A 21097-nucleotide genomic window follows, 5' to 3' on the forward strand; every position below is an offset into this window, starting at 1 on the left:
TGTATACATAATTTGGCTGTTAGGCCTAGTTCACTTGCTTGGTTTAGTGGGTTTCATTTGAATAAGGTCTCTGATCTGAGCATAACTCAATAGCTTAATGCAATGCTTCCTTCTGCATTAACCCATAAGTTGTGATTTTTCCCTTCCCTAATCCCAGAGATGTTTGCATAAGGTCACGGGTGCTACCTTTTCTTCCCTGGTTAAACCATTAATTATAATAAAAATACAAGAATTTTCTTATCTCAAAAAGATACTTTTGATGTGCAATAATCTTATTTTTCCAATGAGCAATTATGTATTCTTAACAATACAGTCTATTGGAGACAATAGGAAGAACTTGGAAGTATTCTTTTTCTGTATTGGATTCTTCACTTGATACTTGTATACTTCTTGAAATAAAGATTTTCATTCTTAATTTTTTCCTTTCTATTTTTTTTTTTTTGTTTGCATGACTATGGTTTTGTTTGCTGTTTGTGTTTGATTTCATTAAGTTTGAATTTTTTCAAACATGATCTTAATTTATTAATTTCAATACAACAAATACATTTATATTCATAGGTACACATGCAGTTATACACAAGCTTAAATATGTTCACACATAAAATTTTCACAAATATCACCTCCGGGTAGCTTCCATCTAGTCATCAGTCTTGGCTTATTATTGCTATCAAATAAATTTATTAGTTATCAAGTTATCCTCAAATGCCTCTAACCTCATTAAGCTTCCCATTCTATTTTCTATTCATCTCTCTTTTCTACTTTTCTCTCATGTTTCTGTCCACTCTCTCCTCTTTCTCACATCTGTCTCTCTGTATTTCTCACCTGTCTCTTTCTTCTTTTTTGCCTCCTCCTCTTTCATTTCTTCTCCTCTCACATATCCCCCCTTTCATCTTGCCCCCATCTTGCATATATCCCGTTTCCCCCCCCCCTCCCCTCTCTTTCTTTGCTGGCCTGTATTATAAAGCTGAAAAACAGGCTCTCAAGTTAGTAGAAAAGCTATTTTATGATCTACTTAAGATTCATAAATACAAACTAGAAAGTCAGATTTATCAATGATTTGTTCTTCTTTATGGTTCTTACTCTGGAGAACAAGCAAAAGCAAAGCTGTTAACTGAGATTTGAAGCTTCTTTTTATAGGTTGTTCTGTTGATGCATATGTTGAGTTTTCCATACCACCTACCCCCTACTATCATTTAAGAAGTATCTCGGGTATTAGTCATTTCCCCAACCTTTATCATTCTCCATATCAGTGAACTCTATTGTCAGCTTGAAATCATTGAATCTCCCAAGCTGATAAATAAATTTGCATGCTTCTTTCATTTTGGGTGTGTTGATATTACCTGCATGAAAATTTAACAACTCTTTACCAACCTGTGTGTTTATCCAGTAATGAAGAACTTCAAAACATCATACATGGTGGAATCGACAACTTCATCACATTCACCATCACCAGAATGAAAGGAAATCATACCAAGAGCTCATGTCTCAATTTGTTATGAAAACCTAGAACACATGACTTAACCAATTTTGAACTGCTGCAAACACTTAACAAAGCACCCATATTCTCTACAGTGTTGTACTGCACACACACCTACATGCATTTAGATCATAATCAATAAAAGCTGCCTGCTCAATACACGACCCATACTCACTTATACACTCAAATCACTGAAAATCTCTTATCTGTTACATCATAGTAATGTTTTACACAGGCACAAAACCTTGCACTTTGAGGGGATGGAGCAGTGACTTATATTAATCCCAATTCCTAACTTGTACTTTTTGTCAACTCCAGAAGGAAGAAAGGCAAAGTTCACCGTGCTTGAGTTTCACCTGAAATCCTAAACAGTTAGATCCAATATGTCAAAGCTTTTTTCTAATACTCTAATGATTCTACCAATCTACTGCCAAAATCTTGAATGGCAAACCCACAGCTATAATTTCATCAAGATTATTGACTTGCCTTCTTTTCAAACTCACTTCATTATGGTTCTATTCACATACCTAGTAATATACAGTTATCACATTCTTCATTTCAGATTAGATTAGATAGATATTCTCTGGTAGGTGAGCCTTCTCTTACAAGCATGATAGTCCACTTACATGCTGTATCTCCCTTCTGTCTCATCTGCTGCTATTATAATGTTGCTTACTGTGCACCAGCAGATGCATTTACCTTTGCTTTTCTTGATACCCTTGATATATCTCACTCTCCAGATCCCATACTAAATACTTTGTTCAACTTTACTTCAGAAATGGAACCTTGGCAAACTTTTTTCTGCCCTATACCTCCCCAGCGAGAAGCGAGCTTTTGATAGTCATGCACACTGCCATTAGTATATTTAATTATTATCCAAGTGAAAGACTTTTTAATTAATGCAAGTTTTCATTTGAGTAGCTTATTTTAGCATTTTTTGAAAATCATGAATTTTAATTTTTAATAATATAGATGAAATATAACAGCGAAAATCATTGGTAATGAACAGATATAACCATGGCATATTTCATTACATATTTTTAGATGTAAAGTTTATAAAACTCTCCCACTCTTCAGATTAATTTTCTTTTATAGTATTGAAATACATTTGTTAAATAAAATTCTTAAACTATTTATACATTTAAGAACAATGTATGTGCATATACACCATTCTATATTTTTGAAACAAAAGATAACCGAGTTAATGTTAGCATGAATCTGAATTTTCAGTAATGCTATGGTTTCAAAAATGTTACTCTTTTACTTGTTTCAGTCAGTTGACTATGGCCATGCAGGAGCACTGCCTTTTAGTCGAGCAAATCGACCCCAGGACTTATTCTTTGTAAGCCTAGTACCTATTCTATCGGTCTTTTCTGCCAAACCGCTAAGTTACGGGGACATAAACACATCAGCATCGGTTGTCAAGCGATGTTGGGGGGGGACAAACACAGGCACACAAACATACACACACACACACACACACACACACACACACACACACACACACACACACACACACACATATACGATGGGCTTCTTTCAGTTTCCGTCTACCAAATCCACTCACAAGGCTTTGGTCGGCCCGAGGCTATAGTAGAAGACACTTGCCCAAGATGCCACGCAGTGGGACTGAACCATGAACCATGTGGTTCGTAAGCAAGCTACTTACCACACAGCCACTCCTACGCCTAGTTAGTTAAAAAAAAAAGATGAATTTCACATAAGTTCAATTTATTTTGTAGAGGAAACCTATACTTTTTTGTCTTTCTATTCATTTTTATTTAAGAAGCGATATTAATAAGTTTTCTTAAACTTTAATTAAGTTCATTAGATTTCTCTATATTTAGCTTATTATCTATCTTAACTAATTACATGAGCAGAAAGTAACATGAAATTGATACAGTCTTTGTTTTTGATATGAATGCATCCATAATTAAAGTAAGTTTTAATCCTTGATATTAGTGACAAATTTTGAAGGTAAACTAAATTTACCTGAACTTCAGTTAAGCTTATTGACATATGAAGCCAATCTTGACTTGAGGTTTAATATTTAATTAAGTTTATGCTTATTTTGTTATATGTAAACTATAACAAAAACCTTGCCACAAATGTATATGTAAATGAATTTTAACAATAACTATAATTAATGTCAGAAAAATTAGTAGTATTGTTACTTAATGTAATTTGATTTTGACACTGTTTACATGTCACATAAAAATGGGGCTTTATGTTCATATAATTATATCTTTATTGTTTTTAAGTAATTTTGTTAAACACATATAACACTCAACATATTCTATTTTTCTTTGAATAAAACATATATCTCTTAATTTCTAATTAATCACTTATTAAAATCTCCTTCGACTTAATGGTTTAAAACTCTATTATCCTACCCTGCTGAAAGATTAATCTTTGACTTAGCTTTAATGAATAGGATTACTTTCCAGCCTAGCCTAATTTTCACTGAGTAATACTAAGAGTTAGTGCTTTAAAGCCATGAACAAGTATCCTTTGGTTTGATTGATGAGAGTCTGTTTCATTGTGTTTGATTGGTTATATGAAGTTACCATATTTTAGTATATTTGTCTCTCAGATTCAGAAATAATTATGTGTACTAGATATTCTTTAACCTCCTTTTAGTAATGATATTAACTTGGCAAACCATACATTTTTAAAAGGCAGATTCTAACAGAGCATTCATCTCTAAAATAACAGCTGTGTTATTAGCTGTGGGTGAATTAGATTATATTTACAATGATGTTTTATCTAATAACTTTTTGAATGAGTTTGACACTGTTTCTGATTTTGCTTAGTCAGAAAACCAATAATTATAGCTATTAATATTTTATTTTTGTCAGAATGTTTAGGAAAAATAATTATATTTATTTGATAATCAAAGTAGATTTATAGTTGTCTTAATATCCTGCAAATAATGGCAGAATTTCTAAGTTGACTATTTTATAAATTGTCACAGCCATTTTTTGTTTTTTGTTTCATAAAGAAGTAGATACATACTGTAAAGCAGTGTTTCTCAACCTTTTGTTTGTCTGGTATCCATTTGATAACAAGTTGAATTAGTTGACTCCCTTCCTTTACGTTTTTGAGACCAACCTGCCTGAAACTACCCCTGCTTCTACCCCAAGCTTGCTGTTTTAAAATTATCCAAATTTTAGCATTTCAGCAAAAATTCATATTCATGTTCCAACACCAGTTTCATAATAACAGGTATTTTTACTAAATTCTCCCTTATTTTCAAAATTAATTGAAACCAAGGTAGTGTGTTTCAACAGAAATTTGTTAACAAAAAGGTTAAATCTTTTGTAGTATTTTCAAAGGTAGATGAAGTTTGCTTTGAGTTCTTTGTACCACAGGTTGGGAACACTGCATAGAGTCAGCATCTTTGATGGGAGGGGGCAAGTGGATTGTACTTGGCTGGTATTTATTTTACCATCCCTTGAAAGGTTCGAAGACAAAGTTGACCTTGGTAGAATTTGAACTCAGAATGTAATGAGTCAAAAGAAATACAGTAAAGTATTTTTTGCAACACTAACAATTCTGCCAGCTCAAAACCTTAGTAATAAAATAAATTAAGATTCTTACCTATTTGCATGATTACAAAGTTTCCTCTCTGAAAATGTTAGCTATCACAGTGTAACATCCAAGGTAGATTAATACCTAATACTTATTTATGAAAATTAAAGTGTGTTAAGTACGTACAATAATTCTTCTTTAGTTCATAAAATATTCAAATATTCATTGAATTTTAAATTATTTTGGGAAATATCATTTCTGTATCAGAGATTTCATCAGCTCTTTCACATGAAGGTTCTTATAGATCTCCATTAAGTATATTGATAACAATCACTGTCACCTACATTGTCTCTACTTCTTTCCTTACTATATAATGATGAATATTTGTCTTACATTCAGTTCCATGCTATTATTCTACACTCCGTCTTATATCTAACCGATGGCTTGATTGCTATCTTGTTTTATTTTTTCATATTGGAGGAGTAAATGAGCTTCTGGAGCTTAGTCAAAGGTTATTTATCTACAAGACACTCTAAAACAATATAGTGGAAAGTTATTCTTTGCTCATCCAACAATAGTTTCCTGCCAAACAAGTATCCAACCAGTTGATATTTTCAACTTCGCTCAGTCAACATTGAATCAATTAATTGGTACTTAATTTGTCTCACACAACTGGGATAAATTGAACCAATTGTTTGACTGTTTCTAATTATATATTCATCAGTGATAAGATTTTTTTTTGATTTAAAGGAGAAAATTTGTTATCTTTTTTATTGGCTTTGAGTAGATTCCATCTTAGCACTGCAGGTTAATGAAATAAAAGTAAATTACACAGTGCTCTGGTTACCCATATCAATAGACTGGTACCCATTGACAATAAGGGAAAGTGAACTGTTGAGAATTTTGCTATCTTTGTTAGAGATACACAATAATGCCAGTGATGGAATGCATTCTATTTGGCGAGCTGCTGCTCTGAACTAATTCTAATGAGAGTGAAACAGTCATGAAACTAATAACTGAAATTAATTTTCATTCAATAAAACATTAGGTGAAAAATTAACTTACCTGAAAAAGAAAATATATTCAATCATATATTAAAAACCTCATTTTTTTTGTTATAGAAATGGCTAGGAGCAGTTTTTCAACTGTTGATGAGAAAAAGTATGATTTTAGTCCTTTGGAAGAAAACTGTTATTAACTTAATAGGGAAAAACTCATGGATGTATATATTTTTAATGACACCATGGAAAAATAAAAGTTGATTTGTAAAGAATGGATGTGATATTAACACAATTCATTTTAGAATGTATGTTTTGCTATGCTATAATTTTTAAAAGGAAATATTTTATTGAATGATTACAAGCTCTCAGCCTTTCTGTAAAGTGAGAGTAGTACGTATTTCTATCTAGCAGATCAAATGATATATACTGGCTGAAAATAAAATGCAATCTCTGAAGGAGTTTGGCTTTTGGCTCAGTCATTCCATTCCATTCTATTCAGTCACTATATTAATTACTGTAATTGCTTCTTAAACTTAGAAATTAGCTGTTTTCAGTATTCCATCAGAGTAAATTATTTTTGTGTTTTGAAGACAAATAAAAATACTTCTTTTTTTTTTTTTTACTGTAATGTTTTTTTAAAAAATCATTTTTACTTGTCTTTTTACTACTTACAAATTGATTAGATTTGCAGCTTCATCTGTCTCTAAATTTACATCATGCCTTGATCACCATAGAAGCTGAAAGCCTCTGTTATGTTGTTTGTAAAAGCTTTTCATAAATGATCTCACCTATTTTGGTTTCATAGCTGATGTTTATATTTATTGTAAAATTGATATCATATATCTGCAGTACCCTAAAATTCAAAATTAGATCCATTGTATTATAATTTTTTGCACTTAAAGTAATTTAAAGTATTCATGTATATATAAAGTTGTTGTGGGCATATAAATATGTGTGTGTGTGTGTGTGTGTTAAAAAAAAAAGTAAAACAACTATAAAGCTTAGCTGTTAGCAGCCTTTCTTCTAATCATTCAAAATTTCTGCTCTATATTTTCGGTTAAGTTAAACAGCTGGCAACGCCTTGCTTTGGTTATATATTTCTTGACTAGCAGGATTATCTAGTATCACCTAGGAGAAGTTAGTTAAGTAAATTATATTAATTTAGAATAATACCAGATCTGTTCAGACAGTACTATGTAATCTATGCAAGGAAAGGAAAATAAATGATCATTAAAATAGCTTAGCCAACTAAATTTAACCATGCAACATAATGATGGTGGTGGTGATGATGGATTGGCAGAATTACTAGTGTTGCACAAAGTACTTTGTAGTTCCTTACATTCTGAGTTCAATTCCATTGCAGTCGCCCTTTTACCATTCATCCCTCCAGGGATGAAATGTAAAGTATCCATCAAATACTGGAGTCAATCAACTACACCCCTCCCCCCCTATTTTCTGGTCTTCTGCTAGTGATAGAAATTACTGAAGATGGGGAATTGGTAGAATTGTTAGACAAACTGCTTTACAGTATATGCTCTGGCTCTCTACACTCTGTGTTCAAATCTTGATGTGCTCAACATTATCTTTCATCTTTTTGGAGTCAATTGAAATTACGTATCAATCAAGAATTGGGGTCCATTTAATTGACGAACACCTCCCTTAAATTTGTGACCATGTGACTATTTTAGAAATAACTATTATTGTTGCTGTTGTTATTGTTGAAAGATCAAATTCTATACATTTTGTAAATAATATTCAAAGGTCAGTTGCAACTAAAATGTTGAAGAAAGAAAACAATGATTTATAGACTACTCAAGTTCAAAGGTTACTGTTGAGTAACCTTTGAACTTGGGTACCAAATATTGAGATAAGCAATCAAAATCAGCATCATCAACATAGGATGGATGCATCTGTAAAGCAACATCCTATGTCATTTCATTAGATTGACCAAATGGACGTTTTACTAATCTAAATGTTCTCAGTGCACTTTATTTGCATTTACAGGAACCTTCCATATTTGTCTCAAATGAGCCAATGTGGAAGCCCCTATATGGTTGCTTGACTCAAAAGAAATAACTCCTTGAATTCACACTCTACCAGCTTCAGAAATAATAAGGAGGAGGGGCACATTAAGTAATGTAGTCTTAAGTGTCTTATGCCTGGAAAAAAAACAAAAAGATGGTCCCTGTGATACCACATGGAATACCTTTCATCATAGGCCTGTTAAATCAGGACTTGGGGTTAAACAATAACTATTGGCTAAAATTATTCATTTACAGTGTATTATCATTGTTACAGTAACCCAGTTGAGACCACTTCTAGTTAATTTTTGCAAAATTATCAATGCTAAATTGTTTACATTGTGGACACAGACATGGATATGTGTTGAAGAAGCTTGCTTTGTAACCATGTGAAATCAGGTTTGATCCCACTTTCCAGCAATCTAAGAATCTTCTTATAACTTTGAATTGGCCAATATTTTGTGAGTGAACTGAAGTTGCTACAGAAGCCTGTTGTGTGTGTCTTTCATCATTATTTAATGTTCTTTTTTCCATGCTGGCATGGGTTAGATGGTTAAACAGGAATAAATGAGCCAGAGGGTTGCACCAAGCACCAATGTCTACTTTGGCAGCTTTCTACAGCTGAATGCCAACCAATTTACAGTGTATCCAGGGTTCTTTTGTCTGTGTGTGTGTGGCATCAGCGCTAGTGAGGCTGCCAAGTACTTGCAAGATGTAAACACTTGGGAAAAGTGATAAACTGATGCTTATCAACAAAAAAAACTTTTTACCATATTTTCTGCCTGATTTGTACAGATATTCCTTTATTCTTGCCACTATAAAAGCATTGAACCAGTAATTGAGCTGTTGAAATCTGCAATCATTGACGCTATTGTTCATAAATACGATACCCATCCCCCAAAAATCTGAAATGAAACTTTCATAATTAAAAAAAAAAAAATTTTATGATATATTTCAACCAACATCATTAAAATGAAAAAGATATACTAAATCCTTCAAAATTCTTATTTTAAAACTGAAACATGTAGGCAGTAGATTTTATTTGAAATTATGTCACTTTGTGCTGTAAACATTGACCAATGTCTTTGAAGCCAATCTATTTTGTCAAGTCATTTGCACTCAAGATGGTTTTTTGTTTAACATAGTCCTCCATTTGTAAATACCTACATTCATTGTCTAACAGCTTCACTTTCATATATATTACCTCATAGTATCTGCTATTTAGAAAACTCTTGCTGCTGCTAACTGAAGTAGCAGTTTTCTAAATACTTTGGCCCTCTTTGTTTCATTGTCACTTCTTACATCTACCTCCAGCACTAATTATTTCACTTATCAGAATTTACCTACTGCTTACAGTGAGTCATTCTTACTGCCCATGGTTTTTCAGATCAAAGCTGTTGTGGACTCAATAACTGGTAGTTCATGGCTGTTCCAGTGAATGTAGATTTGCTTATTAAGCAATGTTTATAAATATTAAATATAATTATCTTAATTATTGTTTGTAATAAATTTGACTTATGTACATTAGCCAAACAACTGAAATATATTATGCTCAATTAATTTATACTCTTTTTTCATATGCAATATGTCTTTTTCGAAATGATACAGAATGAAATTAATTTCAATCTTTTTCCTCTAAAACCTTTATTATTTTATCCAGGGTTGGTTATATATTTTGTGATTTACATTCATTGTATATCTGTTGTATGTTTAAATGTGCAATTGTTAGTATTGATGTATTTTGCATGTTTCTTTAAAAGAAATGTTTTTAATTGTTGCATCAATATTAAATATGGCTGGAAAAGAGCTTTGATTCTATTCAGAGTAGTTGTTTGTATCATAGCAAACGTTAACAATTGGTAGTATGAAATATGCACTACAAAATCATTTTTGAAAAAATGGTTAGATGTTTACAAATTTAGATATTTGCATTTGCAAGATGTGCTTAGTACTTAGTACTATTTAATTCTAAATGGCAAATGAATTCTATTTTCAGCTAAGACAAGTAATGCTTCTTGCCTAAGGATATAGCGCAGTGCTAATGGCCAGTTTTTAGCATTTGTATTTGTAGTCCAGCTTACCCAGACAACTATCATAATAAATTTTAAGTACAGTATCTATCTATAGTGTCTGTATTTCTGAAAGACATTAATCTTAGAATTTCTAGTTTAGTATTAAAAACTGATGTAGTGTAGTTATACTCTGAAATGAAGTAGAGACTAATATTATTTCAGTAATGCCTTTCGTCAGAGTATTGCCCAAAATGAAGGCATCTTATTGATAACATATACTTTTTCAGTTTTTAATCCCAATCCAATTCTTGTTGATGCAAGTCATCACTAGTCTACCAATTCAAGTGACCACCCCTTTTGCTCAGTAATCTAGTCAGGCATCTTAAAATGATAACTTAACTCTGTCTTTTGCTGAAATTTCCCTTTCTCTGAACTCATATTGAAAAAAGAAATACTATTATACAGTTGTTAAAATAAAGTTATCAGTGTAATGTAACGCATTTATTACATCCATATTATTTCCCCTAATTTTTTTTTTCTAAAGTCAAAAGTAAAACTATTTATAATTATTTTATAAGAGTGTTATTTTGAGGAGATTTGATATATTTGTTCTGATATCTTTGTTTAACATTTTTGTAAGCGACATATCTTTAAGGTTTTTTTTTTTTTTTTTTTTTTTTAAATTTCATATGCACTGACTTTGAATTCTGTATTGCTTCTCTGAAAGAGTTAAAGTACATTGCATGAAAATTGTATCTGTCTGTAAGTTACGCTGCCATATGTGGAAATGATTTTGGCTTTTAAATTAATAATTTTTGTCATTTTCTTTTTATCAAAGCAGTAAATTCATTTGTTTTGGAAGAGTATTTCATTGGTTGATATACTGAAAAAAATCTCTTCATATTGGTGCCAGTTCTGTGCATGGCAGTGAGTCGCTTTCTTCTGCTTGGCTTTTATCAGTGATATTGTGGTCAGTTTCTCAGGGCAGATAAAATGGCAGCATTGCTCCTGTGTTTGCTGCTAGCTGCATGTCATGTTAGAATTGCTTTTTTGTAGTCATGGCTATGGTCAAAGTATATTCAGCTGGGTCCCTTTTGCTGACTTTGACTGGAAGAAGCTTTCACCTGCTTCTTATTCCTCTACTATTTCCAGAGGATGCTGATGACTCAGAACCATTACCTGTATCCACCTCAGCTGATGGAGAAGCTGAAGGCAATAACAGTTCACCCAAATCTGAATCGAAAATCACATCTCCACCACAGTCAGAAGCTAAAGGTAGCTGTATTCACTTGCTGTTAATATTTGAAACTTGAATGAGTTTGCAAGAGAGATTTCTCAGCAACTATCCTAATCTTAACTTTTAACAGACCCATCAAAGACTCATATGTATTTCTTTTACTTTTCTCTCTTTTCTTCTCCCTCCTCCTTTTTTTAATTGTTTTTTCAGTGGATTAACTTCTTGCTTACTCATATTAATCCTTGTATATACAAGTTGCATTTTTAGCTTCCTATTTCTCAGCTAATTTTATTTTTAGATTACTAAACATTTAATCAGTTGCAATCAGTCTGACAATTTCTTTCTAACCAGTGTCATCATCATCATCATCATAATGATAATAATAACAATGATAATAATAATAATAGATATTATTTGTAGGACATGCGTTCTAATCATAATATCTATTATTACATCTTACTAATTTACTTTCTGTGTGTAGCTATGAAGTTTTGATTTCCTTGATGTATTCTGTTTGCTTTCTTTTCAGTTAACATTAGGTGCAAAATGAACTATTTTGATTTCATTGTTTTTAAAATACCCTATCCTTTCGTTGATAACACCAAATTTGATGCAGATATGATTATGCTGACTGCATATTTCTCAGGATTTAACAAAAAAGTGAAAGTAATTAGTTTCCAGAAACTAAAATTAGACTAGAAACTTGGTTATAGAACTCTTAGTTACATACCTTTTTAATTTTTATATTAAGTAACAATACAGATTTGAATTTTTTTTTTTCCATATAACAAACCCATGCTCAAACCAAGGTTTCCTGCTCTTTAGGTTTATGGAGCATGAAGACATTTTTACTACTGCTATTTCATAAAGATACTTACTATCAATTAACTTTTAGAACTGATCTTTCATATTTATCACATTGTTTTTACATTAAACATTTTAAAGAAATTTCCATATAAATGGAGAATCTATTTTGAATCAGAACATATTTCTCTTCATCCATTCATCTTTCTATGAAAGCAATTTCTACTCCAGAATCTTTGATAGTTTAAATTAAATATCAATATATTTAGTTGTAGAGCCAATATATTTATACAACAAATTGCTTTTCACCATGCACTTACTAAATCAATAGTAACAGAAAATTTTAATAGTCTAGTTGCTATATGTAAAATGAAATACACGTATATTTTAGATGGATTCTTGCAAGTGACAATGCTTTGGTGCATGGTTACAAATAACAAGTGTCAAAATTGAGAATATTTAGTGAAAGAAATGAACAGGTTATTTATTTGCTTTCTGTTGATAAGTATAGTACAAGTATTACTCTGTGTATAGGTTTTTAAATTCTCAATTAATGGAATGGTACAATAAGTTGGCGAATAGTGGAAATAACCAAAAGCATTTGTTTTATTTAGCTGCATTCATTTTGGATTTGATTTCAAACCCCTCTAGATTTAACATGTCTTTTATTTCTTTGTCAGTAAAATAAGCATCAGTAACGTTTTGATGTGGATTCAAATGACCATACTCTTTATTTTACCAAATTGGCTTAAGTAATTAGGTCATTTAAGTAATGTTATTAATTAATAATTGATATTATTAATTAATTCACAATTTGAATAAATCTTTTGCATTGTCATTATCTGATGACGTGGAGCAAGATAGGTTAAGAGTAGCTTGTTTCAAATTACACATGTAAAAAACAAGTAAATGAACATCATCATCGTCGTTTAACGTCCACTTTCCATGCTAGCATGGGTTGGACGATTTGACTGAGGACTGGTGGACCAGGAGGCGACACCAGACTCCAATCTGATTTGGCAGAGTTTCTACAGCTGGAGGCCCTTCCTAATGCCAACCACTCCGAGAGTGTAGTGGGTGCTTTTACGTGCCACCGGCACGTGGGCCAGTCAGGCGGGTTCTGGCAAATTGTATTTGAATGATGTAGCAATGTCAGTAAAAGCAATATTTTGAATTTCATGCAGCTTTCACTTCCTTAGTATTTTCATAATTACCTTTTTAAAGCATTAATATTGTTATAATGATGTACTATATTGGATAGTAACTCTGTTAATAATGATAATTGTCAAGCAAGTGTAAGAGGTGTAGCACTCCATGACTATACGGCCCCTATGAGCATTACCCTAATGAGATCACATATGTGACAGTGAACATTATTCTAGCAAGAGAACATTTCACATGTGACAGTAAACACTACCTGAGCAAAAGAACATTTTGCATGTGATTGTGAGCCTTACCCTAGCAAGAGAACATTGCACATGTTATAGTAAGCATTACCCAAGTTAGAGAACATTTTGCATCCAATTCTCTGCACATGATATATTAGACTCTCCATTAGGGTAAAGTTCATGTATTAGTCTATTTCAGTAGCCTGTGAATATAGTTCCCATTTTATAATTTAGTACTAAATTAATTTCTATTTATCCATGCTACATTCTCTAAGATCTTAAATTTTTTCTGACATCATTTAGAGGTTCAGGGATTTAAAGAAGAATATTGATTAATTAATTATGAGCTGTTGTAATTAATTACTCATTAGTTAACTTAATTTGATTTTAATATTTACTTTTATCTCTTCTAAATTTCTTTCTCTGTAATATGTACGGCTTAATTTTGCATATTTTTCTTCTCTAGAGAAATATACATACAATCACAATTGTTTGTTTCTGTTAATGTTTTTATATTTAAAAGTATGTTGTTCTTTACTAATGGCACTGTTGTTAATTTGTTCTTTTTGTGTTCTTGGTTTAAATGTTCCAGTTCTTAATCTAATAATTAGTTTCTTATTTTGTCTACTCTTTAACCTGTGCTGGAACCTTGTTTTCCTTGATATTTGCAAAACCAGTTTTTTTCTCAGTTTCTGTAGTTTGATGTTCTGATATTGGAGGTCTTGGAAAATTTATTAAAGAGAAATAGTTTGGAAAAGAATCTTATAATAGGAATTGGTGTTGATCGTAGAAATTTCAGGTTATACTACTAATTGTAGGAGAATTTTTATGGCTTACTTCTTTGTTGGCCATATCAGAGCCAAATATTTTACTTGCTTTATGCTCAAACCAGCCAGGTCTGGCCTCTTACACACCTACTCTACAATATCATTCTAAAAATAAACAATCCTATCATTGAAATCATGAAGCTATGAGATAATGTAAGATTAATTCAAAACAATGTGAATAAGTATTACATTTGACAGAGTAATCTAAATATTAAAGGGTTAAAATGTTTTCCCTTTTAGACAGTATAACACTGTTTTAATGCATCCAAGTAAGGGTCATTGTGGAAGATGGTGGAATTTTTTTACAAAAATTATATTTTTGTTTCATGAGCAGGAAGAGCATTATTGACCAAAGAGAAAGTCTAACAGACATAGTTTCATTATTCCTAAAACTGATACCTTACCAATTAGGCAACACTTATTTTAGAAAGTCAACAACAAATACTCTGAAGTGTTAAAGTGTTTACACTGGAACATTTTAAGAGTGTATCAGTATGTGTGTATCAGTATGTGTGTAATGCAAAGAATTTCAGAGCAAAGTGTCCTGTCAGCTGTAATGGCAATTAAATCGTATATTGTACACAAGTAGGAATAATGAAATTGATTCTTTTGATGGCATTTATAAGTGATATTATAAATTTAATATATTTGTAATGTATTTATTATCAGGTAAATATTTTCATTTCAACTGATAATGCTTATGCACTGAATTCTGTTATACCTGGAAATATTAAATTATACAAACTAATATTTTAGATGGGGGAACAAAAAACAAAAAAAAAATTTAAGTGCAGACATGGTTGTGTGGTTAAAAAGTTTGCTTTGCAAAACCACATGCCACAGCATATTGGCTAAGTGTCTTCTACTATTGTCCTAAGCTGATTAATGCCTTATTAATGAGTTTGGGAGATAGAAAGTCCATCATGTGTGTCTGAGTGTGAATGCTTACTTTCTGTGATTGCATGAAAAATCCCTGAGCTACAGCCACTGGTGTCTCATTTCTTTGTCAGTAAATCATCTGGTAGCTCTGCACTTTCAAAGACTAGTAGAATGACAGCTCCCTTACTTAAAAAAATAAGTAAGAATTAGTGGCAGGAAGGGCATCCATCAATGAAATAATGCCTCAACATGTGTTCATCTAACACAGGCTAGTATGAAAAAACAAATCCTGAATATCAGTTTTATCTCATCATATGTTATGAAGTTAGTGTTTAAAATTCTGCTTACCCTTGTGTATTCCTCTAATTACTGTACCTTTCTTCTGATTAAAATCTTTTCTACATTAACCATTGATACATCTCTGTATTTCAGTTATTTATAGGATGTTACAGTCTTCTATCATACTCATTCCGCCTCCCAATATCAAAATGACCTTCAGAGTTCAACTCCAACTTTATTTTGTCATAATTGATATATCTGAAACTCAATGCCAACCACTTGCGATACAATATGTATTATATAGTCTTTATAATAAGCTGTATTATATATCATTCAGTATTAATTAATAGGTGGTTGTGTGGTAAGAGGTTCACTTCCCAACCACATGGTTCCAGGTTTAGTCCCATGGCATGGCACCTTGGGCAAGTGTTTTCTATTATAGCTTTCGACTGATCAAAGCCTTGTGAGTGGATTTGGTAGATGGAAACTGAAAGAAACCTCTCGCATATATATTTATATATATGTGTATGTGTGTATTTGTCAGTGTTTATGTCCCTGTAACTTAGCAGTTTGGTGAAAGAGACCAATAGAATAAGTACCAGGCTTTAAACAAAAAAAAGTACTGGGGTTGATTCATTCAAAATTTTTCAAGATGGTGCCCCAGCATAGCCACAGTCTGACTGAAACAAGTAAAAGATAACGTATATTAGAGTATAATTTCTGGTATCTCTCTCCTTTAACGTATTAGGTTAGTTAAAATATGTTTATGACATTTTAACTTGCAAAAGCAAATTCCATAGAGAAAAAGTTCTCTCTTATAGTGAAAGATGTAAAAACACCATATCTATCCATTGCTTCCCTCTAGTGGATTCTCAGCAGTACATTTATGGCTTTTTAGCCTCCCTCAACGGGAAATGCCAAAGAGAGATAACCATGGGCAGATTCAAAGCTGTAGATTTAACTACAGTGAATGGGTTGCGCTAGTGGACCATTTGGACAGGATAAAAATAGCACCATCAGCACCAAGCAGTGATTAGGAATAAACAAACTCTAGGTTAGTGAAAATATGCTTGTGACATATTTTGACTCCGTTCATTTATTCCTAATCACTGCTTGTTAATGCTGTTCTCTCTCTTTCTCGCTGTATGTGTATGTATGTATGTATACATACATACATATATATATATATATATATATATATATATATATATATAGCAAGTGAATTTTCTGCTTTATTTCAATTTTGTTATTTTATATAAGGTCCTGGAACTTTAAGTGGAAATACGTTAAACAATATGTTATTATTTAAAATCGGACTTAGGGCAGTCATTTGGTAGAATCATGCTCATTTGGTTATGGTTCTTTACATTCTGAGTTCAACTTCTGCTTTTATTCTTCCAGTGTTGATAAAATGAAGTACTGAAGTTGATGCAATTGACTAACTCCCCCAAATTCCAGACCTTGTGATTATATTAGTAATGATTATTGTTAATGTTAATTAATAAGCTCTTCGTGTTGTAGAGAGCTGTAGAAACATCAAAAGTCCATTTACAAAATGAAGAAGGTTAAAAAAAAAAAAAAATGGAAATCTATTTACTTATCCCCATTGAGCAATACATAACACTAACTTAAACTGGATGTTTTCAGGATACTAAAACTGCTTTTTTTTTTTTAAAGTTACTAAAATTGCTTGATGATACTTAAAATAAATGGAATTTATAAGATTTTGTTTAATTCAATGTATTTATTTCAGCTCTACCTACGAAAATAATATCTATAAAATAAGCTTTTTAACACACTGAGTGGCGGGCCACCCAATAGGGTGGCCTAAAAATAACTTGATTTGCAATTTCTTCCACTTTTTTGTGCCATTAATCTCAAAAGACATAGGTTCTGCTCTTCCCCCAAAAATTAATTTTTATCCTTTAACTGATGCCATCTAATTCTTTGAAAACTACTGTTTTACATTAGGGTACATATATTCTAGTGTATTTAATCACATTAACTATATATCTTCTTGTAGTCTATGAGATGGAAAATGAGAAAGATGGTCTTTTAGAAAACCAGTACACTAGAAATGATGGTAAAACCTATCAGACACCAAAAGGTAAGAAAACTAATTGCTTATGAAGTTAAAATTCTATTTTTCAGTTTTTCAAAATGATTTAATTAAAATATGAATGGTGAAAAATGTTCAGATATTTTGAATTAGAATAAAAAAATTTTTTTTTTTTAAATATCTACAAGTAAATTATGCTTTTAAACAAAATGGAAAGGAAAACTTTGGGAGACATTTGAGTGAGATTTATAAAGAGCATTTGATATTTTTAAAAGAAACCTCAAATGTTTTCTTTAGTTTTTAAATGATTTATTTCCATGCTGACACTACTATTTCCCTTGGATTATAATAAACTACCTGAATTTATTTTCATTATAATTATCCTGAATTTATTAAAAAAGCATGTTGAATCCATTAATTTTTTTTTTGTTTTTATAGAAGATTTATTTTTACATAAGCTTTACATCTTGAAAATTTTAGATTATTGGGAAAAAAATATGATTGAAGAGCATGCTATTTTTGAAGTACATAGATTTTTGATTTTTAATTCTTCATAAATAGGTAACATTTACATAAGGAAATCTGATTTGTATGAACTTATTTTTATTTGATATGTATTAAATTTAATATTTAACTTTGATTCCAGTTTAAGGAGATATATTTGAAATTTTCTCAAATTAAAGAAACCAGCTCACTTCTATCTTGTGGAATTTTTTGTGTGAAGAATTCAATTTGGTTCTAACGTTCACTTTGTTAAAATAGTTCAGTTCTATATTTAAGAGATGAGGAATTATTTACATTATTTACATTATTTACATTTGACGGATATTTGTCCTCGTCTTGTTTGTTGTTAACATAACGTTTCGGCTGATATACCCTCCAGCCTTCGTCAGGTGTCTTGGGGAAATTTCGAACCTGGGTTCTCATTCCTAACGATGTTACTATTATTATATTATTATTATTATTATTATTATTATTAATCAGGTCGCTGCCGTGAATCGCCACGGGCGTATGGCGTAGTGGTTAAGAGCGCGGGGTACTAACCCCAAGGTTCCGAGTTCGATTCACGGCAGCGACCTGGTTAATAATAGTAATAATAATAATAATAATAATAATATAATAATAGTAACATCGTTAGGAATGAGAACCCAGGTTCGAAATTTCCCCAAGACACCTGACAAAGGCTGGAGGGTATATCAGCCGAAACGTTATGTTAACAACAAACAAAATGAGGACAAATATCCGTCAAATGTAAATAATGTAAATAATGTTAAAATAGTTATAGGAAAATTAAACACTTTGTCTGTTGATAGATCAATTGATCTGTTTCTTTCAATCTGTCTATTTTTATTTGCTTCTATTTCTATCAATTTCAATCTATTTCTTCCTATGTATTCCTGTTTCAAATATTTCTGGTTCCGAAAAGAAGACACAATAAATCATTACATTAATGTTAGTTTTAAATTAATATATATGAAAATATTACATTAACTTTTCAAACTTAGCATCATTCAGGTTTGGTTTTAACTCAGTTGTCTTTCATTAAGCCATTTTCTATTTATTTCTATTATTTGATTTTTTTTTTTTTTTTTGTCGTGAAGAATATTTATTATATATTTATTCCATACGTAAGCTATAAGGATACCTACCAAAATGACTGGCAGACAAAACAAATTATTAAACTCTGTGTAATTTAGCAATAGACCTACGAATTATAAATGTTAACCTTTGGATACTAGTGGACTAGTTAAATTGAAACTTGAAATGAGAAACTACTAAAGAAGACTTATTTTTATTATTTAAAAAAATAATAATTAAAAATATTTGTTGAATTATTCTAATTTTGAATGCTAATATATGTGTGTATAGAAAGAAATAATGCATCGTTTATAGTTTCCTTTCTTGTCACTTTTTAATTACTTTTGCTTGATAATTTTGTTCAATTCTCTGTTTAAGATCATTGATGCAATTCATTGTTTCTTTGTCACAGTGCATGGGTATCTTTACAGTAAATTTTGAATTTAATTTAAATCTTTGCATTTTTACAAACTACTCTGTATTTTGTACTGTTGATTATGTTGTAATCCTTGTTGTCTGTTGAAATGGCTCTCTATACATTATGTAAACTCTTGCATGAAGCATTTTAATAAATGGTTTGCATGTTTTTACCTCAATAATTTTACATTATAATTGAACACTGTACATTTTGTGGGCTGCCCTTTCACTTTACATTATGACTAGTTGTTAGGAAATTAATGTACAATTGCTTTATTATTATGGCTTTTATTATGGCTTTTAGTATTATGCTATTAGTCTTTTAATCCTATCAGTTTTTCTAGGTCTATGTGGTATGATCTGCTGATTGTTTTAGAATACTTCAGTACTAACATCTGTAATGACATCTTTGAGGGAAGTAATTATAATGTACTCTAAACCACTCTCATTAGAAATATTGGCTGGTGTATTTATATTGATTATATTTCTGCAGTGTGGGGTTTACTAAAATCACTCTGTTTATTAGAATGAATAACTTAAATTAACTCCATGTTCACTTTTGAAATCCTAAAATTTAAAATACTTTTTTTCATCACTAACAATGATATTATTATTTTTTATGATGTTCATAGTAGTTTCCAGAAACAACAATTTATCATTGAAATAGCTAAGAAAAGTGAATCATATTTCTTATATTCTCAGTGAGTAAGTAAAATGAAAAGCATTGGTTTCATAGTAATTAAAAACAAGATAGCTACAACAGAAAAACTATATTGAAGTGGATGAATATTTTTTTTAATGAAGAGTAAAAGAAAATTTGTTGAAGATTATAAGTAAATTCTAATATTTAATTTTATATTTTAATTAGATTGAGCAGCAAGACTGTTGATTATGCTGAAAATTAATATATTGTAAGCTGTCATGCTATTCTTCGAATAATTTATATTTTGTCTTACATTTCAAAACTTGATTGATAAGATGAAAGGGAACTCACAGAATATCAAGTGTTCTACAAGATTGTTACTAAGCTTTTCATCTGTATTTCTATTATATTTCAAGATTCATTGAAAATGTTTCATTAGAAAGTAGCTGAAAAATAAATTAAAAAATAAAGTCTTCAAAGTTTTGTTTCTTTTTCTAAATTGGCATAGTTGGATGGATTAGAAAATCCCATATCTCTAGTGATTTTCATTTGTTGTTCTTTCCTTAGTGCTTAATCTTTTTACCTTAAACTTTGTCAGTTTGAAATTGAGCATATTGATTGAATTAAGCATATAATTACTCTTCAAAATGTGGTGTCTGAATAGAGCCACTTTGTTACTGAAACAGCCATAAAATTCCTACATAAAATGTTAGTTAATTATTTGTAGACATGTAGACAAAATACAAATTTATTTTTTAAAAAATCTAGACTGAATTAAGTTGGTTAAATATATGCCATACAGATGATAAACACCATTCAGTTTAAAGCAAGTATGGAACAATTCTGTTCATGTTAATATATGCAGTGTATGTTATATCAAATACACTACTATATTTGATGTCTACTTTGCATTTCATTTCTCCAAGGTGATGAAATAAATACCA

The 21097-nt window shown here is 30.9% G+C and overlaps 1 protein-coding gene across 50 annotated transcripts in view; it reads left to right on the forward strand.

Annotated features, from left to right (window-relative positions):
• Positions 1-21097, forward strand: part of LOC106880734 (uncharacterized) — a 207169-nt gene that overhangs the window by 65267 nt on the left and 120805 nt on the right. For 30 of the 50 annotated variants that reach the window (XM_089354306.1, XM_089354314.1, XM_089354262.1 and 27 more), the window contains 2 exons: positions 11195-11317; positions 17480-17563. In XM_089354306.1, coding sequence (XP_089210432.1) covers positions 11195-11317; positions 17480-17563 — 207 coding nt within the window. The remainder of the gene's footprint in view (positions 1-11194; positions 11318-17479; positions 17564-21097) is intronic. The other 20 variants (XM_089354281.1, XM_089354277.1, XM_089354268.1 and 17 more) reach the window with 1 other exon arrangement.

This window comes from Octopus bimaculoides, chromosome 6 (assembly GCF_046866305.1).
Source record: "Octopus bimaculoides isolate indiv1 chromosome 6, ASM4686630v1, whole genome shotgun sequence".
NCBI classification, from domain to species: Eukaryota; Metazoa; Mollusca; class Cephalopoda; order Octopoda; family Octopodidae; genus Octopus; species Octopus bimaculoides.